The sequence below is a fragment of the Pristiophorus japonicus genome, chromosome 6, assembly GCF_044704955.1.
Source record: "Pristiophorus japonicus isolate sPriJap1 chromosome 6, sPriJap1.hap1, whole genome shotgun sequence".
NCBI classification, from domain to species: Eukaryota; Metazoa; Chordata; class Chondrichthyes; family Pristiophoridae; genus Pristiophorus; species Pristiophorus japonicus.
In genome coordinates, this window is record NC_091982.1 from 257,421,162 (window position 1) to 257,444,500 (window position 23,339).

The following is a 23,339-nucleotide window of genomic DNA, read 5'->3' on the forward strand; positions in this document are numbered from 1 at the left end:
ATCATTTTGTACTTTGTCTCCAATGTCTTTTTCACTTATCGTACCATGCCTTTCGCTGTACACATTATTTATCTGTTTGCTGCAAGCTTTCCATGTCACACACCTTTGTTAGCCCCCCAAGACTAGCTGTCAACTCCAAGCTGCAAAAGCCACTATAGACAACCACGCAAAGTTTGCAAGAGTTAATGATCCTCTTGCCATGGATGAAATACTGGGCTCTGCTCAGCATCTCCAGACAGTGACACTGTAGAAATCGGAAGCTCATTGTGGGATAGCTATAACGGAATTAATCTCCATCCTAGCACCATATGGGTCAGATTGTTGGAGGTCCAATGCATTACGTTACCATGTCCATTTTCTCCTGGTGTGCAAGCTTTTTCCACTTGCCAAAGGGACAACTGGGCTAAACAAGATCTTCTGATACAATGCTGAGACTTATTCTATGGATCACCTGATCAATGACACTCAGCAAAGTGCTGTTATTTTGTTTGAGTCCATTACAACTGTATCAGCCATGTAGCTTTCCCTTCATTAGAATCCAGTAGCAACAGGAAACTGAATTCCAGTATGTAGTGTCAGACAAATCAGCATCAATTTAATGAAATTTTCTCAAGTACCTAGATAAAAGCAGCGTTTGGATATCCTCTGCTCCCCAAAGAACTCAAAGCTAATGAACCCTGTTAGAACATAAGAACATAAGAAATAGGAGCAGGAGCAGGCCAAACAGCCCCTCGAGCCTGCTGTGCCATTTAATACAATCATGGCTGATCCGATCATGGACTCAGGTCCACTTTCTTGCCCGCTCCCCATAACCCCATAAACTGTCTATCTCTGTCTTAAATTTATTTAATGTCCCAGCTTCCACAGCTCTGAGGCAGCGAATTCCACAGATTTACAACCCTCAGAGAAGAAATTCCTCCTCATCTCTGTTTCAAATGGGCAGCCCCTTAGTCTAAGATTATGCCCCCTAGTTCTAGTCTCCCCCATCAGTGCAAACATCCTCTCTGCATCCACCTTGTCAAGCCCCCTCATAATCTTATACGTTTCGATAAGATCACCTTTCATTCTTCTGAATTTCAATGAGTAGAGGCCTAACGTACTCAACCTTTCCTCATAAGTCAACCCCCTCATCCCCAGAATCAACCTAGTGAACCTTCTGTGAACTGCCTCCAAAGCAAGTATATCCTTTTGTAAATATGGAAACCAAAATTGCACGCAGTATTCCAGGTGTGGCCTCACCAATACCCTGTATAACTGTAGCAAGACTTCCCTGCTTTTATACGCCATCCCCTTTGCAATAAAGGCCAAGATTCCATTGGCCTTCCTGATCACTTGCTGTACCTGCATACTAACCTTTTGTATTTCATGCACAGGTCCCGCTGTACTGCAGCACTTTGCAATTTTTCTCCATTTAAATAAAAACTTGCTCTTCGATTTTTTTCTGCCAAAGTGCATAACCTCACACTTTCCAACATTATAGTCCATCTGCCAACTTTTTGCCCATTCACTTAGCCTGTCTATGTCTTTTTGCAGGTTGTTTGTGTCTTCACACATTGCTTTTCCTCTCATCTTTGTTTCATCAGCAAACTTGGCTACGTTACACTCAGTCCCTTCATCCAAGTCGTTAATATAGATTGTAAATAGTTGGTGTACCAGCACTGATCCCTGCTACACCCCACAAGTTACTGATTGACAACCGTAAAATGAACTATTTATCCCGACTCTCTGTTTTCTGTTAGTTAGCCAATCCTCTATCCATGCTAATATATTACCCCCAACCTCGTGAACTTTTATGTGGCACCTTGTCAAATACCTTCTGGAAGTCCAAATACACCATATCCACTGGTTCCCCTTTGTCCACCCTGCTCATTACATCCTCAAAGAATTCTAGCAAATTGGTCAGATATGACTTCCTCTTCATAAATCCATGCTGATTCTGCCCGACTGAATTATGCTTTTCCAAATGTCCTGCTACTGCTTCTTCAATAATGGACCCTATTCCTATTCCAGTATTAAATGAATCCTGAAAAACACCATTTATTGTATTCTGGCAATTATAGTTACACCAACAAGTTGGGGTTTCACTACAGTTGTTTCTCCTATTTTCTATGTTTCTATTCGGGGGATCAAGGGTTATGGCGAGAAAGCAGGAAGGGGGTACTGAAGTTTCATGTTCAGCCATGAACTCATTGAATGGCAGTGCAGGCTAGAAGGGCTGAATGGCCTGCTCCTGCACCTATTTTCTATGTTTCTATGTAATCTGATATTTTTCAAATAATTCAATAACTAACAGTTTTCTGAGAAGGATTGGAGTAATCTTTTTGGGAGTCAAAGCAATATTTATTGAAAGTAATTTATGGTGTCACAGATTGTGTACTTACCCCGGAGCAACCAAATGAATTACAACCAACTCGGCCCAACATGCATATTGATTCCGCACTGGGATGCCCATCAGGTAGGTGATGCTTCCAGGGTTGTAATAGCTGTTCACAACTTTCAAGGCAAATAAAACACCTGAAATGGGAAAAAAAAAAACATATCCATAAGAGCCCCAATACTTCCAAGTCCACACACAATGTGTTTATTCTATGGATACAAGTACATTTTAAACAGTTACATTCCCAGATCCTGTGCCACACACGATTTCCAGGAAGACAGGCCAGGCCAGTGTTGCTCAGCCTCCATCTTGCCACAAGTACATGAGAGCAGCTCAAGAATGACTCATTTTCTGATTCCACCCCCTCCCTGTTGATGGCCTCCACTTAAGTGTCTTTGGACAACCAAGTTTAAATGGAGAAGCTATTGTATGATGATTTTGTAAACACAAGCCCACAAACCTGCACCACTCTGGTAGGTCAATTTAATGGAATGGGCTGGATTTTACAAACATTGGTGGGTCCGTGGTGGGTGGCGTTGGTGGCGGGTTCCAACCCTGCTGCTGGCTCCATCCCGCTCTGTGAAATGAATTTACCTTGATTGGGCTTGTTATGCCTGCTTAGTGAGTTTCCCCGCCAATTAGAAGAAGCGGGTCTTGTGACGTCATTTGACGACGCGTCATCAGCCAGTTTCCTTAAAAGGGACTATGGGCAACTTTCTTTTGACATTTGTGCTGCCAGTGTTCTACAGCACTGAGGTGCTGCAAACACTGACAAGCACTGCACAGAGGTGCAGGGCTGCACAGCACACAGGGAGGTCCTCTTCCCTTCCCATGGGTGGAAGAGAATTCCCTGGGAGATCAACGCAGCCTGGTTGCACATTGCAGAGGAGGGCACAAGCAGGGATGTGGTCAGGCGGGCCTGGATGCAGTGCCGCAAATGTTTCAATTATCTCAGTAGATCACAAAACATTAGTACAAAGCCACACTCAACCTCACGCTGCTGTGCCACTCATCACATCCCTATCGCTCTGCCTACCCTACCCAGCCTTACTCACACCAACTTACCTTGGACCTCCATTCATCCTTCTCTCTCTACTACATTATCACATCCCTAGCTCACTAGCCATCCCTTACACTCAACCTCATCCTAGTGCAATCATACCAATTAACAACACACAAGGTGGGTGTTTTATGCAAAGACCCGATATTTGGTAAAGGCGTGTGGCAACAGGTTCACAGCAAGGTCCCGACCCACTTGGGGGGGGGGGGGAAAGAGGGGGAAGAGAAAACACTTTCCCACCCGACCCGCCACCAATCACGCCCACGCCCACTGACGCCTCGCAAAATCCAGCCCAATGTGTAAAACAAAGCAATTTTCTTGTTCTTGCAAGAAATATAATCGAGCATCCCTCTCCCTACAAATTTCACATTAAGATAGAGTAGCAACTTAATCAATTGCCTTTGCCTGTGGGAGGTGGACAGCCTCCATCAGATACCTCTCTCAATAGCATAATGAAAGACTGGGAACACTTGTACTGTAATCCGTCTCCTGCTTGTCAATGCAGTGCTTTGGTGCGCCAGCAGTTGTGCCACCATATGTGTAAATCTTTTAGAAAAAAAACATGGAAAACTTCCATACATTAGGGACTGAGTGCTAGAATACTGAACCTTTTCCTGTCAGAACTGGGTTTAAATTTAGAGCAGCCGAGAGGACGAAAGTCTTCATTCTGTGTTGGCTGCAAGTGTCTTATTCGAAATGAGTGTGGTCAGTATCAAGTCCCTCGTGGATGCAGAGCCACAGCAGAAAGGTGTAAATAATGAGATAAATTGGCAAACTTATTTAGAGGGACTGTATTGTTAGCTGGTATGAGAAGCTGAAAAATTCACAGGAACAGAAGTAGGCCATTCAGCTCTTCAAGCCTGTTCGACCATTAATTAGATCATGGTTCATCTATATCTCAAACCCATTTACCCACCTTTGGCACATATTCATTGATTCTCTTATTTTACAAAAAAAGTCGATCTCAGTCTTGAAAGCTTCAATTGACCCAGTATCCACAACCTTTTGGGGAAGTTCCAGATTTCTACGACCTTTTGTGTGAAATGCTTCCTGATTTCACTCCTGAATTGCCAAGCTCTAATTTTAAGATTGTGGCCTCTTCTTCTGGATTCCCCCACCAGAAGAGAGATTATTTGTTATCTACCCTATCAATATTTTTATTATAAACACCTCATATAGACCACCCCTTAATCTTCTACACTCAAGGGAATACAAGTCAAGTTTATGCAACCTGGCCTCATAATTTAAACCCAGTATCATTCTGGTGAATCTGCAATTCGCCCCTTTTAAGGCCAATATATCCTTCCTGAGGTGCGATGCCCATAATTAAATATAGCACTGCAGATGGGGCTTTACCAAAGCTCTATACAACTGAAGCATAACTTCTCCCCCTTTGTATTCCACCCTACTCGAGATAAAGGCCAACGTTCAATTAGCCTTTTTGATGGTTTTTTGTACTTGTCCACTAGCTTTTAGTGATTTGTCTACATGAACATCCAAATCCCATTGCTCCTCAACAACTCCTAGTCTCTCGCCATTTAGAAAATATTCCAATGTCATTCTTGGATCCAAAGTGGATGACCCCACAAACCATCTGACACACTCACTTAATACAGATCCCTGGGGAACGACACTTATCACCCCGCCAATCAGAGTACATGCCTTTTATCCCTACCTCCCAACTCATGTTACAAAGGTTGCCTCCAATTCCTTGTGCTCTCAAATTTGTCCATGTGCTCAGTCGCTCTGTCCCAATGATAGATTCTAGTAACTTCACCAAAACGGACCTTAGATCAACAGATCTGTAGTTACCTAGTTTCCCGCTCCCAAAGTTCTTAAATAATGGAGACACATTAGCAACTTTCCAATCCAAATGTCATAATCCCTAAATCAAGAGAGCTTTGGAAGATTATTACCAACACATTTGTAAATTCTTCACTTACTTTTAATACTCTGGGGTGGAAACATCAGGTCCTGGTGATCTGTCTATCTTAAGTCTCGTTATTTTCTCCATTACTTTAAAAAAAACTTAAAATAAACCCAGTAAATTCCAATACTTGATGTATTTTTAGTTTCCCTGGTACCATTGGTATGTTGTCCTCTTCCTCTACTGTGAAGATGGATGTAAAGTACTCATTTAACAAATCTGGCATTTTCTTATTGTTGATTACAGCATGTCTTTAATGAGCCCACATTTCCCTTACCCATTCTCTATATTTATAAAAAAGTTTTCTCTGATCCTTGATAGCCACTACAAGTTTTATTTCCCTGCATTCCTTTTTGCAGCTCTTAATACTTTTGTTGTATCCCTGTTGCTTTTTATAGCTCTCTGCTGGATTTCCACTTTTCTTTGCATTTGTGTAAGTCACTTCTTTTAGCTTTACATTGTATCTTAACTCATTTGTTGACCGTGATTACCTAACTAAGCAAGTTGAGCTTTTGGCATTTAGGGGTATATATTGGTCTTGTTGTACCAAATATTTGTTGGACGACCTCCCGCTATTTGTCTGTAGTTTACCCTTTAACAATTCGGCTTTGTTTATGTCTCATCTTTTTGAAGTCAGCCTTAAGTTTAAAACCTTAGTTTGTGACTCTCCCTCTCACACTTAATGTCAAATTCGATCATGTTATGATTACTGTTCACAAGATATTCCCTTGTCAAGATTGTTAATTCGTCCTAGCTTGTTACTCAACACTAAATTTAATAAATTCAAATCAGATGTAGTAGACAGTAGTTGAGGTTGTGAGCTCAGGCATGCCATTGAGACAGAGTAGGAAGAATTTTACTCTGCATAAAAAGTTGAGCGGTTAAAGTTTTGCTGCACTGACAGTTCATCTTGATTAGCGTAAAATTCATGAAAAGAAGTGAACTTTCTTACCTGAGAAACCAACTGCACATTGCATTTTATATGAATGGTCACTCATCAGTTCCGTTAGAAGCATCTCGAGCAACAAGTAGACAACTCCAGTCATTAGAGAGAACACAGACAACAGGTAGGCAAACCACCTGCTGCCAAGCCTTTGCTCCAATCGGATCCCTTTGTATAGCATGGACACCATGTTGAAATATAGGTGCCAGTCATCAGCATGATGAAATGGCGAATAAAAAAGACGTTTCCAATCTTTTCTGTTCCAGGTTTCATGCACACTGATGCAAACATCGAATAATGGCTTAATTGGTGATAAGAATAAAACGATATTCAGCGCCATTGTTACCAGAGTAACAGGTGGAATATTATCAAATCCCACTTGGAATAGCTTGCTTAGTAACAGAAAAAGTCCCAGGTTCACTCCTCGTCGTCTGGAATACATGATTCCCTCCCTCAGTGGAGAAACAGTATGAGCAGTGGTAACAATTCTTTGGATTAATTAATATTGTACTCAGCAATGAAGTTAGCTGCAGAATGGTCACGTCTACCTGGAATTATAATAGCACACACTTGAGTTACACAGCACACATTTATGATTAGAAATTTTGCTTTTGATGAAAAGATTAATACACACAAGAAATTTAGGTTCAACAACACATTGGCAGAAAGCAAATCCTGCTCTGCTCAATCCTGCCATTTGGTACTATCACCTCCCCATCTCAACCCGACTAGTATGTACACTACCCCAAAATATCCATCCATACTGCTGGCTAGCTAAGTCTACTTTAAAAGGAGTAACACTGAAGTTAAATTGTTATCGATACAAGTATTCAGTTAGTTGCGATGGGAATTTCATTGCTTTAAATCTGAAAAATAAATTGCACTTTGGTATTATATAGTACCATGTTCAAAAGACATGAGGAGTAGCAACAAAGGTTTTTATACACAGCAAATTGTAGTCACAAATCAATAAGCTTATTACCCAAGAACAGTGGAACCAATCAATTGTGACTTGCTTGGTAATCTAAAAAAAACATGTGCCAACCACCTGCCAAGACAAGGATTATCCTCCTCTTGGTCAAATATCAAGTAAAGGATTACCTTAACCCTACTGCCAGTTGAAAGGAATACCCTACCATAACAGTTCCACCACTCTCCAGGTAAGTACTGCCCACTTTAATTTTAAGCCAAAAAAGGGCTCCTTCAGCCATTCTGCAGCAGAAAATGATCTTAACACTACACAGAAAGGCACAAAAGTTTAAGATCCAGTGGGTTTCTAGATATTTTTTCAATATCTAATGCAGAGAAATAAGAGCATTCAAGGGACCTATTTATATTTAAAACTAGAAATGGGATTGGTCACCACTGAGCTCATCCAAGATACTATTTTTAACGAGTTCATGAAAGACAAATCAATGAAGTATAACCTTTTTTGCAACCCAGATATTACTACATAAGCCATCTTATTAAGGAGGGAGGTTATATAGGCAAGTTAAATAAACCAGGGACATGTGTGTGACAGGAAAGAGGCAGGAGATTACATCACATCTGAAGCAAATATCCATAAGTAATGAGTCCAGCATACTCCATATGAAAAATGAACACAAATTCTCAACAGAATTGAGTGTACATCAATTCTTTCACTCTTGGCATATTCACTGTGGATTTCAGCTGTAATCAGGCAGCAATGACAAAGTATGGTTGTTTGACTCCTTGCTCTTCATGCATTTACTTTTAATTTTGGTTCTTGATACAAATTCAAGGCACTCTGCACATTATTATAGATATTCGAAAAAGATGAAACTTGGAGAAAAGATCAGAGACTAAGAAAACTATAGCTCGGAAGATTGTGAGTAGGAATGGTATTTGTCTTTGATGCAAAGTCATTTTTTTTTAAAAACTGATTCACGCACTTAATGGACATCAAAAATGCTTACAGAAATGCTGCAACCACTGCAGATGTACAGCATTCTATGCGTCTACCCACTCTGTCATCATGAACCTTTATACAAAAGACAGAAGCACAAGGGAAGTCTCCTCCTTCCTCATTCTTTCTTCTCTTTTCAAAAAGATCAAAATAACACTCTAAAAGTGAGCCGTAAAGTCTGGCGCACAAGTCTTAAAGTAAGTTGTATCAAAATACTGTTGATGCATATAATCTCTCTCACTGTACTTGAAGATTAAAAGTTGATAGACATATATCAAAAGTTCCAGGATTTTGTACAAGTTCTGAGCACTATATATATATATCATTACATTTATCTCATCATTGTTAATCCCTTCTAAATGTTTGTCAGAAGTGCAGCTGAGAGTGTAACGTGTGATGAACAACTAAGAAAATCTTCCATTAACTCAACCATTCTGCTGCACACTAGACGTCTAGTCAACCACAAAGGGGTATTTTGGATATGAAATAAATAAAAGAAGCAAAGTTGCAATTAATTGTAACAGAAAGGGCAAATTTTCACAGCTTGCTCTTCAACCCCTTACTCAATGCGGACATCAAAACAGTTGTGATGCTAGGCACGGAGCAAAGTTCAACTACAGATGCAGTCTGCAGTTGATCAAGTCCCTGAAATTACATCGAGAGAACCTAGCCAATGATCGCTTAACCAAAGAATTTGTCTGAAATTTCCCCTTCTGCTATTTTAGCGGGTGCATCAACCCATTTGAAATAAATGGGTTATCATCCATGTAAATATCAGAAAATGCAATTTCAGACTTCCTTAAGCATTAATTTCAAGACACTCTCCCCCCCAACCAAGTGTTTTAAATGCATTCTTCTTTACAAAAAATTAATCCTAAAAAGCAATAGTTTCTTCCTCCTATTACTGCAAAGGTGTCTTATTCAGAGTTATTGATTACTTTCTGAGCAGTTTGTTTAACCTGTAAATCACTCCCAGGTTTTCAATATCTGAAGTTAATGTCTTTGAGATTTGTAACACTGAAGTATTGCAAAAATATAATCCTGCTTCCATGGTGCCTTATGTTCAGATATTGACAAATAAAACAGATTAGAATCGCTCCAATGATTTAAACAAAGCTCTGGGATAGTGCAACAATAAACTTCTTCCGGATTCCAGTCATCGACTGATAAAAAGTTCTTTTGTTTAAAAAACCATTAGGAAAGGACATGATTATGACAAGAATACATTTGGATCCTGTTACAGCAAAGGATAAACAGATGTTTTCAAATGAGGAATGTTAGATCATTATTTGAACAAGGCTCCCTATTTAGAAAAAAAAATGAAGGGCAACCTGCTTGCCGTTCATGGAATGCAATTCCTCCTTAAAATGGATGTTTTGGGAAGCTGTCTAAAGTTATCCCTGTTTTGGTCAGCATGCCTTGATTAAACAACAACTGACCAAGGACACTAGGCGAATTGTTCATTTTCTGCAAGAGACTTCCCAAGTCATGCTGCCACCCCCAAATGTGCAAATATTAATAATACCCTTCAGGCAACCGAGCTGTGTTGACTGAGCCTGCCACATGCCTGCATATTTGCACACCGACTCAAAAATGAATTGAAGTTGGAAAAAGGAGTACCATGAATAATCGTCTGTATTTGTTTTGAGCAATGTGCATAAGTGATTTGTGTTAGCATTTAAACAATTTCAGAAATGCACTTTCTGTACATTCAGCCCAGTCTTGGATATCTGAAATAGCTGTCCAGTGGGAAATCTGCCCAGCTCGTCTATTACTGCCTATAAGATATTGCACATTTCCCAATATCATGGTCACCCTTCCACAGGTCAGTTTTAGGTCAGTGGTTTGAAACTTTTGCTTCCAGATGCTATGTGGGAATTAATTTACACAAGTATTTTGTTTTGAAAACAATTGGGTTTTAGTTCTCATATTTTTAAATGGAATTGTTTCAAAATAATGGTCCTGCAATTCTTGGGGCTCTGCTCCAACACCAGAAGTATAGCGGGGCAGAACTTCTGGTCACCAATCTGCTGCACAATGAACTCGCTCTAAATTGGCTTGGATGATGTGGAATCGGTATGGGTGGAGCTACGGAATACCAAAGGGCAGAAAATGCTAGTGGGAGTTGTGTACAGACCACCAAACAGTAGTAGTGAGGTTGGGGACAGCATCAAACAAGAAATTAGGGATGCGTGCAATAAAGGTACAGCAGTTATCATGGGCGACTTTAATCTACATATAGATTGGGCTAACCAAACTGGTAGCAATGCGGTGGAGGAGGATTTCCTGTATTAGAGATGGTTTTCTAGACCAATATGTTGAGGAACCAACTAGAGGGCTGGCCATTCTCGACTGGTTGATGTGTAATGAGAAAGGAGTAATTAGCAATCTTGTTGTGTGAGGCCCCTTGGGGAAGAGTGACCATAATATGGTAGAATTCTTTATTAAGATGGAGAGTGACACAGTTAATTCAGAGACTAGGGTCCTGAACTTAAGGAAAGCTAACTTCGATGGTATGAGGTGTGAATTGGCTAGAATAGACTGGCGAATAATACTTAAAGGGTTGACAGTCGATAGGCAATGGCAAACATTTAAAGATCACATGGATGAACTTCAACAATTGTACATCCCTGTCTGGAGTAAAAATAAAAGGAGGAAGGTGGCTCAACCATGGCTAACAAGGGAAATTAAGGATAGTGTTAAATCCAAGGAAGAGGCATATAAATTGGTCAGGAAAAGCAGCAAACCTGAGGACTGGGAGAATTTTATAATTCAGCAGAGGAGGACAAAGGGTTTAATTAGGAGGGGGAAAATAGAGTATGAAGCTTGCTGAGAACATAAAAACTGACTGCAAAAGCTTCTATAGATATGTGAAGATAAAAAAGATTAGTGAAAACAAACGTAGGTCCCTTGCAGTCAGATTCAGGTGAATTTATAATGGGGAACAAAGAAATGGCAGACCAGTTGAACAAATACTTTGCTTCTGTCTTCACGAAGGAAGACACGAATAACCTTCCGGAAATACTCGTGGACCGAGGGTCTCGTGAGAAGGAGGAACTGAAGGAAATCCTTATTAGGCGGGAATTGATGGGATTGAAGGCCAATAAATCCCCGGGGCCTGATAGTCTGCATCCCAGAGTACTTAAGGAAGTGGCCCTAGAAATAGTGGATGCATTGGTGATCATTTTCCAACAGTCTATCGACTCTGGATCAGTTCCTATGGACTGGAGGGTAGCTAATGTAACACCATTTTTTAAGAAAGGACGGAAGAGAGAAAACGGGGAATTATAGACCGGTTAGCCTGACATTAGTAGTGGGGAAAATGTTGGAATCAATTATTAAAGATGAAATAACAGCGAATTTGGAAAGCAGTGACAGGATTGGTCCAAGTCAGCATGGATTTATGAAAAGGAAATCATGCTCGACAAATCTTCGAGAATTTTTTGAGGATGTAACTGGTAGAGTGGACAAGGGAGAACCAGTGGATGTGGTGTATTTGGACTTTCAAAAGGCTTTTGAAAAGGTCCCGCACAAGAGATTGGTATGAAAAATTAAAGCACATGGTATTGGGGGTAATGTACTGATGTGGATAGAGAACTGGTTGGCAGACAGAAAGCAGAGAGTCGGGATAAACGGGTCCTTTTCAGAATGGCAGGCAGTGACTAGTGGGGTGCCGCAGGGCTCAATCCTGGGACCCCAGCTATTTACAATATACATTAATGATTTAGATGAAGGAATTGAGTGCAATACCTCCAAGTTTGCAGATGATACTAAGCTGGGTGGCGGTGTGAGCTGCGAGGAGGATGCTAAGAAGCTGCAGGGTGACTTGGACAGGTTAGGTGAGTGGGCAAACGCAAGACAGATGCAGTATAATGTGGATAAATGTGAGGTTATCCACTTTGGTGGCAAAAACACGAAAACAGATTATTATATGAATGGCGGCAGATTAGGAAGAGGGAAGGTGCAATGAGAACTGGGTGTCATGGTTCATCAGTCATTGAAAGTTGGCATGCAGGTACAGCAGGCGGTGAAGAAGGCAAATGGCATGTTGGCATTCATAGTTAGAGGATTTGAGTATAGGAGCAGGGAGGTCTTACTGCAGTTGTACAGGGCCTTGGTGAGGCCTCACCTGGAATATTGTGTTCAGTTTTGGTCTCCTAATCTGAGGAAGGACGTTCTTGCTATTGAGGGAGTGCAGCGAAGGTTCACCAGACTGATTCCCGGATAGCAGGACTGACATATGAGGAGAGACTAGGCCTGTATGCACTGGAATTTAGAAGGATGAGAGGGGATCTCATAGAAACATAAAATTCTGACCGAACTGGACAGTTAAATGCAGAAAGAATGTTCCCTATGTTGGGGAAGTCCAGAATCAGGGGACATATTCTAAGGATAAAGGTTAAGCCATTTAGGACCAAGATGAGGAGAAACTTCGTCACTCAGAATTGTTAGCCTGTGGAATTCCCTACCGCAGAGAGTTGTTGATGCCAGTTCATTGGATATATTCAAGAGAATGTTAGATATGACCCTTACGGCTAAAGGGATCAAGGATATGGAGAGAAAGCAGGAAAGGGTACTGAGGTGAACGATCAGCCATGATCTTATTGAATGCTGGTGCAGGCTCGAAGGGCTGAATGGCCTACTTCTGCACCTATTTTCTATGTTTCTATCAAGGAGGCCTGATGGCCAGGACACAGTTACTGGGGTATCCACTTCTGAGAGACAGCAATTTTGGATATAGAGATATATACACCTTGCATACAGAGTAATAGGTTTATCCAAAGGCATTTTAAATGCTCTGTGATTGATTACTGTTGGGAAACCAGCATATGAGGCAGTTGTCGGGCTCACATCCACCAGGCTCTGGAACTGGCATACAAATAATGGCCAGCATGATACTGGCGTACTTAGCATTGGGGGGGCAATAGAGGTGGTACAGGTGGGGTTTCTGATGAATGACATCATCCCACCAGTCCTCCTTTCTTTGGTGGCTACCACATGGACAGATAGTAATAGTGCCTGCCCCCACTTCCTGTGGAATTTGGCGATGTAGCAAAAAGGGGAAGAAACCTGATGAACAAGGTCATTCCCAATTTCTGGCCTGCCTGAACTGCCACTGCATCCTCTTTCTTCACCCCCTCTCCCACCCCAGAAATTTCCAGAACATTTTTTTTTTTCATTTTAAGATGTCCATCCTGAAAAATAAATGTACAGATAATTAACATAGAATTTGAAGTAGATTTTTCCTACAGCATTTTAAATTCAAAGCTGAGGTACCAGGCACAGCCACCAATGGTGGGGGAGAAGGAAGTAGGGGACGCAAAATAAGCCAGAGTTATCCGAGAATTGTAGGGCTGAAAGAGGTTAGAGAGAGATAGGGAGGAATCTTTAGTCCACATCAGAAACTCCATGCCCTGACCACCATTTCCATCCCTAGCAACTGTCGGAAGCTGAGCCAGACCGTTCGCAAACTTGGTGTTGTGTTTGACCCAGAGATGAGCTTCTGCCCACATATCCACACCATCTCCAAGGCCGTCTACTTCTACCTCCATAACACTGCCCGACTCTAACCCTGCCTCAGCTCATCTGCTGCTGAAACCCTGATCCATGCCCTTGATATCTCTAAACTTGAATTTTCCAACACATGCCTGGCTGGCTTCCCATCATCCACCCTACATAAACTTGTGTTCATCCAAAACTCAGCTGCCCATATCTTAACTCGCACCAAGTCTCATTTACCCATCACCCGTGCTTGCTGACCCTACACTGGCTCTTGGTCCGATAATGCCCCAATTTTAAAATGCTCGTCCTCGTTTTCAAATCTTTCCCATGGCCTCACCCCTCCCTTTCTCTATAACCTCTTCCAGCCCTACTAGTCTTTGAGATCTCTGCATCCTCCAATTCTGGCTTTTTGCGCATCCCGGATTTTAATCGCTCCACTATTGCTGCCATGCTTTCAGCTGCCTTGGCCCGAAGCTCTGGAATTCCCTCCCTAAACCTCTCCGCCTCTCTCTTCTCCTCTAATATGCTTCTTAAAACCTATCTGTTTGACCAAGCGTTTGGTCATCTGTCCTGATATTTCCTGCTGTGACTCGGTGTCAAAAATGTTTTTATTAATAATGCTCGTTATGCACCTTGGCACATTTTGCTACTTTAAAGGCGCTATGTAAATGCAAGTTGTCGCTGTTGAAATCTCAGGGCTTCCCCAAGGAGCTGCAGAGTTCCTACATTAAGTGAAGCCAAGGACAGACATAGAAGGGTTGAGAGAGATGGTGGTAAGGTAAAGCTGTGTGTTCTCAGCGTAAATGTGGAATCTGATGGGTTTTCGGATGGCAGCATGTAGATGAGAAATAGGAGGGGGCTAAGGATAGATCCTTGGGGAACTCCAGAGGCAACATTGCCTCTGGATTCCCAAGACTCCCCCAGGTGGTGGAAATGTCCTACATTAATTGCAAGCTATGGACAGACATACAAATCAGGCAGGAGGGAACATTTTTTCCTGAAGGTTTGCCAGAAATGTGCCCAGATGCTCCCAAACCTGTCGCTGGTCCTCGTGGCTGGTGCGCCCGAGAATGTCTGCAAGCCTCTGAATGGAATGGGATGTCGGACAAGCAGAGAGGGCAAAAGAGGTGGTGATGAGATAGAGCTCTGCATCGACAGTGTACATGTGAAACCTGATGTGTTTTCAGATGATGTCGCTGAAGGGCAATATGTAGATGAGATAAAGGAGAGAGCCAAGCATAGATCCTTGGGGAACTCCACAGTTAACCGTGTGGGTGTGGCAAGAGAAGCCATTGCAGGAGATTCTCTGGCTATGACTACAAAAGTAAAAGTGGAACCAGACGAGGCAGTTCCACTCAGTTGGACAATGGAGGCAAGTTGTTGGTGGAGAATGGTGTGGTCAGCCATGTCAAAGACTGCATACAGATCAAAGAGGATGAGAAGAGACAGTGCACCATGGTCACAAGCATATAGATGTTTTTTAATTACTTTAATTAGGACTGTTTCAGTAGTGGAAACCTGATTGGAGAGGTTTCAAATATGGTGTGGTGAGAAAGACAGTCACGGAATTGAGAGGCGATGACACGATCAAGTACGGGAGAGGAAAGGGAGGTGGGGGATGAGGTGATCATTTACATGACCGGAGTTGTCAAGGGTGTTTTTTTTATTTGAGGGGGGGCAGGAGAGAAAGAGGAAGGCAGATTTGAAAGGGAGGTGGAAACAGTACCCGAGAAGAGGGAACTGTTTACAGTATCAGCTAGCATGGGGGCAAGGAAGGGAAGTTGAGTGGTCAGCCTTTTAGTGGGAATAGGGTTGAGAGACCAGGAGGTAGGTCTTATGGACAAGATGAGCTCAGAGAGGGCACAAGGAAAGATAAGAGAGAAACTAGAGACAGATGTAAGTTCCAAGCTAGGGTAGAGGGAAGCTTGTGGGAAGTTTGGCTTGGCGGGCCAGGGGGAGACAGCTGAAATTATGGTTTCAATCTTAGTGACAAGGAAGTCCATGAGTTCCTTGCACTTATTAGAAGTGAGAGGGGATAGGGGTTTGGGGAGAAAGGTCGTGGAAAAAGATTATCTTTGCATTCCAGAATGATTCTGGAGTAGTGAGCCGGTTTTGCAGAGGAGAGCGGGGCCAGATAGAGCTTGATGTGGTTCCCCAGATCTTGTGATGAATGGCTAAACCAGTTGTGCGTCATACATGTTCAAATCTGTGCCCCTTGGAGTGAAGAGAACGACCAGGGTGGGAGAAAGCAAGGGTTTTACTGGGACAAGGGCAGCAAAAGTGGAGGTGAAGGTGTGATTGAGAAAATCAGTAGTTGCAGAAGTATCATGGTGAATGGAGGGCGAAAAGCTAGTCAGTTGGGAGTTGAAAGTGCTGGTGTAAGTGATTTGGGGGAAGAGTTGTGACAGTGGGTCAAGCCTTTTATGATGGAAGCAGAGAAACTTGTATTATGACAGGAACAGATGAAAGATTTGTTTAGAATGCATTGTGAGAAAATTATTATATACATTTAGATAGCTGAATTTCTTTTCAAAGGATCTAATGTTAAATTAACTGCAACATATGCTTAAAAAAAGGTGTGAAATAATACAATGCATGAAGTTACCAATTATATGTGGTGGTATATAGAATTTTTGCAACTAAAAATCCAATTAAAACTTGAAAACATTTAAAAAGTTCAACCACATCAAGTACAGCTTCCATGCCAGCATAACATGGACATATCAGGGTGTTTTCTTAACATTACATTCCAAAACAGAGACTGCCTAAAAAAACTCCACTAGAATTTTTATGACTTCTCAGTCATAAATGAGAATGATGTCCAGAAGGTGAAAGTCTAAACTACTAAAGCAGCAGATTCCTAGGAAGAGGTTCAGGGCAGCACCCATGAATGAATGAGACAAGCGGCAGAACCTGTCACACAACATAAAATATTACATTCAGATGTTATGTAGAGACTCAAGATCAAATGTCCCACAAGAGCAACTGGTCATGGGAATTACTGTACACAAGTGGTATACAAAAGACCAGCCACATCATCACTCAAGCACTGTGAAAGAAGAACAAACATAACCTATCTCAGTGCAAAGGCAGAAAGACCAATATAGAAAAGTAAAGCATACTTTCTAACAGTGTCAAATGCGTGCGAAGAATCTACTTCATTTATTTTGGTCAGCCAGGTTTCTGAAATGCATAGAAACCCATTACCAAGCTTAAAACAGTCTCCAAACCAAACTACTGAAACATTCACACAGGTAGGTTCTATTTGATCAATATGGAGTACATTTTCGCCTCAGTGACAACACCCCCTGCCCCCTCCATTCCCAAGTCCAGAGAGCTTAGCTGCAGTTTGACAAATGTCAAGGCAAGATAATTTCCCCCACCACCAAAAGTATGCACAGGGTTACAAAGGTCATTGATTCACATCCCACTGCAGAGACTTTGAGCCCACAATCTAGGCTAACAAATGTAGAACTTCAACAGCAATCGCTCGCTCCTCTGCAACAATAGGCTCCCTCCGTCACCGGTGCACCGTCTACAGCCAAGGCATCTTCGACAGCACCTCTCAAACCCACGACATCTATCACCTGGAAGGACAAGGACAGCAGCACATGGGAACACCACTACAAACAAGTCACACACCATCCTGGCTTGGACATATATTACCGTTCCTTCATTGTTGCTGGGTTAAAACCTGGCATCAAGGGATCTAGAGACAGAATGGGAAAATGGAATTTAAGTACAAGATCATCCATGATCTTATTGAATGGCCGAACAGGCTCGAGGGAATGTTTGGCCTCCTCCTGCTATTTCTTATGTTCTAACTCTCTACCCAACAGCACTGTGGGTGTACCTTCACCATATGGACTGCAGCTATTTAAGTTGGCAGCTCATCACTATCTACTCAAGGACAACTAGGGATGGGCAATTAATGCTGGCCTTGTTATATATATTATTTTTAAAGGCACTACGCTCTGAAAATATGTGGATGTGTTTTCATGCCTGACCTTAGTAATCCTGGGGCATGGATCCTCACAGAAGAGAGATAGTGCACTGGAGCACCAATCCAAAATAATATCCATAATTTGCCAATCATTCTAATTTCCCTATTTAAAATACATGCAATACGTTTATATGCCCCCAGTTTCAGCCCTATGTTGCCAGTACTATTTGAGAAATACATAGGGCCTGGAATTGGTGAAAGCCCCCGCCCGCCCAAAGGACTGCCGATGGCCGCTGAGGTACCCGACAGTTCTTTGGGCAGGATATTAATCAACAAGGTCCCTCGAAGGTTAGCGGCTGGCAAATGAGGGACTTACACAGCCAATCTGGGCAGCAGCCAGCGGGAGCTTCCAATCTCGGCGGCAAAGGCGCTTAACACCCAAGTGCCGCTGAGGATGGCGATAGGTCCACGGAGGGTCGAAGCCCTGCAAAGAAAAATCATCAGGACAACAAACCCAGCGGAAGACCTTCAGGGAACCCCATTGAGGTAAGTCGCTGTGGGAAAAAAAAGATAAAAAATGTTTAGAAATATAGAAATCTGCAGCACAGAAGGAGGCCATTTTGACCATCGTGTCCGCACCGGCCGACAAAGAGCCGAACGGCCCTCGGTTAGCAGCCCTGAAGGGTACATATAAACCTATGAACAATGGTGGAAAGGTAAAGAGCACCCAGCCCACACAACTGCGACACCCCTTACACTGAAACATTCTACATTCCACCCCAACCGGATCCATGTGATCTCCTGGGAGAGGCAAAAACCAAATAAAACCCCAGGCCAATTGGGGCAAAAAAAATCTGGGAAAATTCCTCTCTGACCCATCCAAGCGACCGAAACTAGTCCAGGAGATCAACTTGGCCGTATTCAATTCTCTGTAGTACTTACCATCATATCTGCGGGTTATCCAGTCTAATCCCAATTACCAGCTCTAGGTCCGTAACCCTGCAGGTTACAGCACTAAGTGTCCATCCAACCTCCTTTAAAATATGGTGAAGGTTTCTGCATCCACCACCCTTCCAGCAGTGAGTTCCAGACCCCCACAACCCGCTGCATGAAGAAGCCCCCCCTCAAATCCCCTCTGAACCTTCCACCAACCACCTTAAAACTATACCCCATCATAATAGACCCTCCACCAATGGAAATAGGCTCTTGCTGTCCACTATATCCAGGCCCCTCAAAATTTTGTATATCTCCTCTCAACCTCCTCTGTTCCAATGAAAACAAACTCAGCCTTTCCAATCTGTCCTCATAACTAAGATTCTCCATTTCAGGCAGCATCCTAGTAAATCTCCTCTGCACCCGCTAGTGCAATCACGTCCTTCCTATAATCATCATCATCATCATCATCATAGGCAGTCCCTCGGAAATTGAGGAAGACTTGCTTCCACTCTTAAAATGAGTCCTTAGGTGGCTGAACAGTCCAATACAAGAGCCACAGTCCCTGTCACAGGTGGGACAGATTTGCTGCATGCTCTTTCTGCTGCCTGCACTTGATTTCTGCACGCTCTCGGCAATGAGACTCGAGATGCTCAGCGCCCTCCTGGATGCTCTTCCTCCACTTAGGGCACTTTGGCCAAGGATTTCCAGGTGTCAGTGGGGATGTTATCAGGGAGGCTTTGAGGGTGTCCTTGTAACATTTCCTCTGCCCACCTTTGGCTTGTTTGCCATGAAGGAGTTCAGAGTAGAATGTTTGCTTTGGGAGTCTTGTGTCTGGCATGTGAACAGTGTGGCTGCCCAGCAGAGCTGATCAAGTGTGGTCAGTGCTTCAACGCTGGGGATGTTAGCCTGGTCGAGGAATCTAATATTGGTGCGTCTGTCCTCCCAGGGGATTTGTAGGATCTTGCGGAATCATTGTTGATGGTATTTCTCCAGCGACTTGAGGTATCTACTGTACATGGTCCATGTCTCTGAGCCATACAGGAGGGCAGGTATTAAACAGTCCTGTCGACCAGGAGCTTGGTGGCAGTTTTGAGGGCCTGGTCTTCAAACACTCTTTTCCTCAGGCAGCCGAAGGCTGCACTGGCGCTCTGGAGGCGGTGTTGAATCTCGTCGTCAATGTCTGCTGTTGTTAAGGAGGCGCCCGAGGTATGGGAAATGGTCCACATTGTCCAGGGCCACGTCGTAGATCTTGATGACTGGGGGGGCAGTGCTGTGCGGCGAGGACAGACTGGTGGAGGACCTTTGTCTTATGGATGTTTAACATAAGGCCCATGCTTTCGTACACCTCAATTAATACGTCGACTATGTCCTGGAGTTCAGCCTCTGTATGTGCGCAGACACAGACATCGTCTGCGTACTGTAGCTTGACGACAGAGGTGGGGGTGGTCTTGGACCTGGTCTGGAGACGGCGAAGGTTGAACAGGTTCTGTAGTTTAGTTCCACTCCAGCGGGGAGCTTGTTGACTGTGAAGTGGAGCATGGCAATGAGGAAGATTAAGAGGGTTAGGGCGACGATGCAGCCCTGTTTGACCCTGGTCCGGACGTGGATTGGGTCTGTAATGGATCCGTTGGTAAGGATCACGGCCTGCATGTCGTCTACGAGCAGTCGGAGGATGGTGACGAATTTTTGGGGGCATCCGAAACAGAGGAGGACGCTCCATAGACTCTTGCGGTTCCTATAATACGGCGACCAGAACTGCACGCAGTACTCCAGCTGTGGCCTAACCAGAGTATGATACAATTTAAGCATAACCTCCCTGCTCTTGTATTCTATGTCTCAGCCAATAAAGGCAAGCATTCCATATGCCTTCTTAACCACCTATCCTACTTTCAGGGATCTGTGGACAAGCACTCCAAGGTCCCTTTGTTCATCTACACTATTAAGTGGCCTACCGCTTAATGTGTATAGCCTTTTGTTATTAGCCCTCCCAAAGTGCATTACCTCACACTTCTCCAAATTAAATTCTATTTGCCACTGCACTGCCCATCTGACCAGTAGATTGACATCCTCCTGCAGTCCATGACTATCAATCTTCATCATCAACCACACAGCCAATTTCAGTGTCGTCTGCAAACATTTTAATCATACTCCCTATATTCAAGTCTAAATCATTGATATATACCACAAAAAGCAGGGGCCTAGTACTGAGCCCTGCAGAATCCCACTGGAAACATCCTTCCAGTCACAAAAACATCCATCAACCATTACCCTTTGCTTCCAAGGCAAATTTTGGATCCAACAAGCCACTTTGCCCTGGATCCCACGGGCTTTAACCTTCGTGACCAGTCTACCATTTGGGACCTTATCAAAAGCTTTGCTAAAGTCCATATACACTACATCGTACGCATTACCCTCATCGACCCTCTTGGTTACCTCCTCAAAAAATTCAATCAGGTTAGTCAAAAACGATCTTCCCTTAACAAATCCATGCTGACTGTCCCTAATTAATCCTTGCCTTTCCAAATGTCGATTTATCCTGTCTTTCAGGATTTATTCCAATAATTTTCCCACCACTGAGGTTAGGCTGACAGGCTTGTAATTACACAGCCTATCCCTTTCTCCCTTCTTAAACAAGGGTACCACATTAGCAGTCCTCCGGCACCATGCCCAAATCCAAAGAGGACTGGAAAATGATGGTCAAGGCCTCTGCTATTTCCTCTTTTACTTCGCTCAATAGCCTGGGATGCATTTCATCCAGGCCTGGGGATTTATCTACTTTCAAAGCTGCTAACCCTTAATACTTCCTCTCTCATTATGTTTATTTCATCCAGAATATCACTCCTCCTCGATAGCAGTATCTGCATTGCCCCTTTCCTTTGTGGTAACAGATGCAAAATTTAATTAAGAACCATACCAATATCTTCCACCTCCACACAAAGATTACCCTCATGGTCTCTAATAGGCCCTACCCTTTCTTTAGTTACCCTCTTGCGCTTAATATATTTATAGAACATCTTTGGGTTTTCCTTAATTTTACTAGGCAAGAATTTTTCATGCTCTCTTAATGTTCCTAATATCCTTTTTAATTTTACCCCTTAACTTTCTATATTCTGCCAAAGATTCTATAGTGTTTAGCCGTCGGTATATGACATAAGCTTCCCTTTTTTTTTTCCCCCCCCTGTAAGTCCCTAAACATCCTGGGGGCTCTAGGATTGTTATTCCCACCCTTTTTCTTTAAGGGCACAAGTTCAGCCTGAGCCTTCCGAATCTCCTCCTTGAATGCCTCCCACTGTTCCGACACTGATTTACCCAAAAGTAGCTGTTTCCAGTCCACCGTGGCCAAATCACCGAACTTAGCAAAATTAGTTTTTCACCAATTTGGGACTTTTATTCCAGGCCTATCCTTGTCCTTATCCATACTAATTTTTTTTCAGGATCTTCATACTTACCGTCAGGGACAGATCAGTCTCCAGCCAGCGCTCCACCCCCAATCTGGCGCCGACTCCCGTCCTCATGAATGTGGGAGCTCGGCGGGCAGGAGCTCAGTCACGCCCAGCGGCTCTCCCCTCCCACCCACCTCGAAAGTGGCACTAGACGGATCTTCCAGAGGGATGTCGGCGGCAGTGGCCGGTGAATTCATCAATTTCGGGCCCATAAACTTTGGTCATGCAACATGTTGCAACTGGTCTGAGGGGGGAAAAGGATTGCTCGGAAACAGAAAACTACTGCTCCTGGTCTCAAAGACACAGATGCTTTAATTGCAAGAAAAGGATAGCTATTTGTCCCTTATAATGGTCTGGCTTATGATTCAATAAAGTAAAAATTCCTCTTAAAATCGGCAACGTCTTGATGTAACCTCCTCCAAGTTACAACCCTCGAGATCACTACACTCCTACGGAGGGAATTCTGGCCCCTGGCTCTGGAATGCCCTCCGTAAACTTCTCCACCTCTCTACTCCTTTAAGATGCTCCTGAAACCCCTCTCTTCAACCAAGGTTTTGGTCACCTGTCCTAGTATCTCTATGTAGCTCGGTGTCAAATTTTGTTTACGCTCCTGTGAAGTGCCTTGGGAAGCTTTACTACTTAAAGGCGCTGTATAAATACAAATTGTTGTTGTTGTTACCAAGACATTGCCTGTTTTTTCTTCAGAATTAATGACCCCTAGTGAAAGTATGGCTTTGATCATTTTTTTTTAAGGTCATGATTAAAGAGAAAAGCAGGCTTAGAGGCATCCCACTAAGAGGCATTCCATTCAGCTGTTTTCATTCCATTCCTCCCAAATTGTACTTCTCACTTTTATTATTTAAATCTTTTGATTGCCATTCCCTTTTTATTCATTGCTACTTCTTAATCTTGGGCATCATTTTTTTTTTTTAAATAGCAGATGAAAACTCCTGCATCAACAAAAAACAGTTTGTACATCTCCTGAACCCTGGCTTTTCTTTGAAATTATTTTGCCTGTGGACATTCCAATTATTTATGCTCATCTTTGGGTCCCCTGGGTTAACAGTGCAAACAGATAATTTGCTCAGATCTCTCCCACTGCCACTTGAAGGCAGCAGGATTGCTGCATTAATGGAAAGCAATAGCAGTCTCTAGACACTGATGTAGATTGAATTAAAATGCGCAGCAAAACGATGAGAGAGACTGGGGACTGTTGCAGGTGACCTGCTCAACACATCTCTGGCACAGCTTGAGTGTCAGCCAGTGGTTCAGTGGGTAGCA

At 43.0% G+C, this 23,339-nt stretch overlaps 1 protein-coding gene across 6 annotated transcripts in view; it reads right to left on the reverse strand.

Moving 5' to 3' along the window:
* Positions 1-23,339, reverse strand: part of rhbdd1 (rhomboid domain containing 1) — an 87,796-nt gene that overhangs the window by 62,149 nt on the left and 2,308 nt on the right. For 4 of the 6 annotated variants that reach the window (XM_070883891.1, XM_070883890.1, XM_070883889.1 and 1 more), the window contains 2 exons: positions 6,317-6,855; positions 2,382-2,514 (listed from right to left, as the gene is read on the reverse strand). In XM_070883891.1, the coding sequence (XP_070739992.1) occupies positions 2,382-2,514; positions 6,317-6,749 (566 nt within the window). In that variant the 5' untranslated portion in view covers positions 6,750-6,855. Of the gene's footprint in view, positions 1-2,381; positions 2,515-6,316; positions 6,856-17,402; positions 17,446-18,055; positions 18,234-23,339 lie in introns of all 6 variants that reach the window. The other 2 variants (XM_070883892.1, XM_070883893.1) reach the window with 2 other exon arrangements.